Source organism: Limulus polyphemus, unplaced genomic scaffold (assembly GCF_000517525.1).
Source record: "Limulus polyphemus unplaced genomic scaffold, Limulus_polyphemus-2.1.2 Scaffold1176, whole genome shotgun sequence".
In the NCBI taxonomy this organism is placed as follows: domain Eukaryota; kingdom Metazoa; phylum Arthropoda; class Merostomata; order Xiphosura; family Limulidae; genus Limulus; species Limulus polyphemus.
Genome location: NW_013666786.1, coordinates 299,092 through 302,699, shown reverse-complemented (window position 1 = coordinate 302,699; position 3,608 = coordinate 299,092). Strand labels below are relative to the sequence as shown.

Sequence of the window (3,608 nt, the reverse complement as noted above, 5' to 3'; positions counted from 1 at the left end):
TGTGTTCTGTTTCCTTGGTGTAGTATTTTTGTAAACGATATCCTTTAAAATCCGTTCGTCTGTCTTGTATGCAGTGGAGAATTGGTTTTTATAGTAGACTTTGAGTTGTTCAGTGGAGTTTTCGGTAGTGGTGTTTTTTTGGCGGCTGTCCAGGTATCGTTGAAGTGTCTTGTTTAACAAAATCTGCCTACAAGAAAATCTGTCACCAAAGTACACCAACTGCATAATAATAGATAGTTGTAAGAACAATTGCCCATTTCAGTCAATAGTTAAGTATTTTATGGAGTGTAAAAATCATCGACCGACTGTGAGAACAACTTTTTAAATTAGCAAACTGGGACAGTCAATTTTATACATACTGAAAGAGGAAAATAATTATGCAAACCAGCTAGGAAATGTATTTGCAACATCGATAATATAAAATAAAGTTCATTCGGCAAAACAAGAATAAGTGAGATAACTAAGTAGAAATACAAAGCAAGATTGATAAAATAAGTCTAGGAGATCAGAAATACAAAGCTCAGATCAATAGCTCAAATAGGAAGCTAAACAAAAAAAAAACACAACAAAAAACAGACATTATAAGTTAAGGAGGAGAATGCAGGAATTCAAAGGATGATCAATAAAGTTTAACCATGCCATAAATAAACCAAAAAATTACGTAGCTCACAAGTCAAGAGAAAAGTCAATTGATTAAAATCTAGCAATAACTGGAATACTCATTCAATAAAATGAAAATCAGAAGGGACGAAGAATAGCTTGGTAAGTAATAATGACGGAAGGTAATAATTTGTATTTAGTCATTTGACTGTGAAGGAATAAAACTACCAACAACTCTAACTTTGACCATAGTTTGGTAAAATAATCTTACCTATATCTCCGAGTTCCAGTTTTTGAATGTCTGGACGTAATCGGGAGTCAGTTGGTGGAAGCAGTTTTTTCATATCATTGTTTAACTCATTTAGTGCTATGGCAAACAACGTGAAATGATAGTACTGAAAAGAAAAAATCAGTCTTACAAGCACGTAGAGCCATAAGAAATTTACGTTTTGTTTTCACGTTATAATTCTAACAAAGTGAGATACTTTAATCATAAGTGTTTGTTTTGTAGTATTCTAAAAATCCCTGTGTATCTTTGTTTATTAAAATACTTTTTTATGGTTTGCATACAATGCAGAGATGTAGCCTTCTAAGCTAAGACTGAAAATGTGACGCCAATAACATTTTAGCTTGAAAATACGCACGTCGATCTAAACTTTTAACGGGAATCTAATCTTGAAAGTTTCTCTTGAAAAAACCCACACAAACTTAATAATAAACTAAAAAGTTCGAAGTCTGTTTCAATATCACGTAATTGGTATATCACCTCTAATCTGTAGTAGAACGAATAACATTGCTATCCATTTAAATCAACAGGTTTCTAAATACATGAAGAAACCTAGTTACAGATCCCCATGGTAGAAAGTAAAGCCATATATCCTGTTTCGTTCAATTTATTGCTATGACTACGAATACAAATGTAATTAACACTACTGATCTAGTGTCATCACATGTAAGTTAACTCAGTTTGGAATTGACAACGTACACTGTAATTAAATCTTTGCAACAGCGAGGGATTTGTGGATTTAGTATTTGGAAAGATATATGAAGTCAGTTGTTACAGGTGAAATGAAGAAAGCAGGATGTGTTGTGAAGATAAACAAAAACAGAAAATCATTCGTTTCAAGAGCTGATTGTCAAGTGACGAAGAAATGCTACTGTGGAAAGCTGAGGTAATGTAAAATATGTTAGTGAAACTTAGAAGACGATTAACGAGATAAAGATTTATTGAAGTAAACTGTAATTTATCCTACTGCAAAAATCAAGACGGATTTTTATCATGTCTTTTAACAGTTGCTTCATTCGGTAATATACAATCAGAGGTCTACCAGAAAACCACCCGCAAACGTAAGGCTTTGGAATTTCATAATCTTTATTAATGTTTGTAAGCATGAACACATACGTAGTTAAACATATATTGCATGTAAAATGGAATCAAATCTTTTTGCTTGGAAATGTAAAAAATTCTGTATACATTCTGTCATAAAGTATTACTTTAATTCAATATAAAGTGTTTAGGAACATCTATTATACTCTTATTTACTGTAATGAAAAGTAGGAATGTACTATTCACAAAATACACTTCATGTCTGTATATGTACTACACAAAGTCGGTCATAAACTTTACATGATAAGTCTCATGAAACGTATGTGTATATGCGAGTTAAATTCAGTGAATCATGGTCTAACACATGTGAAATATGTGTCTAATAATTTATATTTTTATATTCATTACACATTATCATACGGTTCTCCTTAAGTTACAGTTACCTACGTTCAGTGATGAGAGAATGTTATACACTTTTAAAGTAGTCTTGTAATCGTCGATAAAAACCATTCTTTTGACGGCCAATTGGTGTACAAGGCTGAATATATTGACGACAGTCTCGAAGTTTCATGCCGGATAAAAATTGCAGAGAAACACCAGGATAATCAGAGTTTTCCCTCGTACACTGATATAGTGTTTTGACAGATACTTTGATACATTTCCAGTTGGCTGGAAATATCGTATCTAAAGTTGAATATGTTAACGTTACATCATTTATTAATATATTTATGTTTATATGCGACATTTCCATTTAGGAGCTTCTTCGCGTTGTACAATTGTAGAGGAACATAATTGTCGTTTTTTTCTCTTTTACTGGTTCTTCTTCGCTGCTGGATTTGATCTTTTTCACCATTTCAATATTGTCAACAGCATTTCTTTCCTTTACAATAGACTAAACTATAAAGTAGTGTTGCGTCAGCGAGATCATGTGACTATTGTCACGCCACCTATTTTCTAGAAATATCTTGTTCCTTCGTGAATGTCCTAGCATTTACTAGATATATGTTAGTCTGGTATATATATAGGACGCTCACAACGTGATGGGATAATGTGTGTAGGTAGTGAGTAATTGAACTGCAGTCAGAAAGTATTGTTGAAGTTAACGTTCGTTATTATAGCGTTTGTTATAGAGCGACTGTTGAAAATAAGTGTATCGGTAAAGTTATATTCAAAAAGAATAAACCAGTTTTATTAAGAAAGGACTTGTGTCGCTAAAGTTTCGTCGGAACGAAGTTACGTAAAATCAACTAACGACTGGAGGCGTAACAAATTGGTGTCAGAGAGTGGGACAAAAAAAAATGGAAACGAGAAGCGGCAAATCAAACTACAGCATAGCAGACTTGATGGCTGCAATACAAGAACAGCAAAAGAAACAAGAAGAACGAGAAAATAAACAAGAAAAGAAACAAGAAGAACGAGAAGAGAAATTACAGCAGTTGTTAGAGGAAAAAGAAAATAGATAAGAAGAACGAGAAGAGAAATTACAACAGTTGTTGGAGGAAAAAGAAAAGAAACAAGAAGAGAGACAACAGCAGTTGCAAGAAAACCTGCAACAGTGGCAGCTCGAACAGCAAAATAAACAAGAGAGATTACAGCAGTTGTTGGAGGAAAAAGAAAAGAAACAAGAAGAGAGATTACAGCAGTTGTTGGAGGAAAAGAAAAGAAACAAGAAGAGAGATAC

The 3,608-nt window shown here is 33.1% G+C and overlaps 1 protein-coding gene across 1 annotated transcript in view; it reads right to left on the bottom strand.

Moving 5' to 3' along the window:
- LOC106462472 (oxysterol-binding protein-related protein 2-like) overlaps nt 1-3,608 on the bottom strand; it is a 106,709-nt gene that overhangs the window by 3,137 nt on the left and 99,964 nt on the right. The window contains exon 11 of the mRNA XM_022389743.1: nt 872-995. Within this exon, the coding sequence (XP_022245451.1) occupies nt 872-995 (124 nt within the window). The remainder of the gene's footprint in view (nt 1-871; nt 996-3,608) is intronic.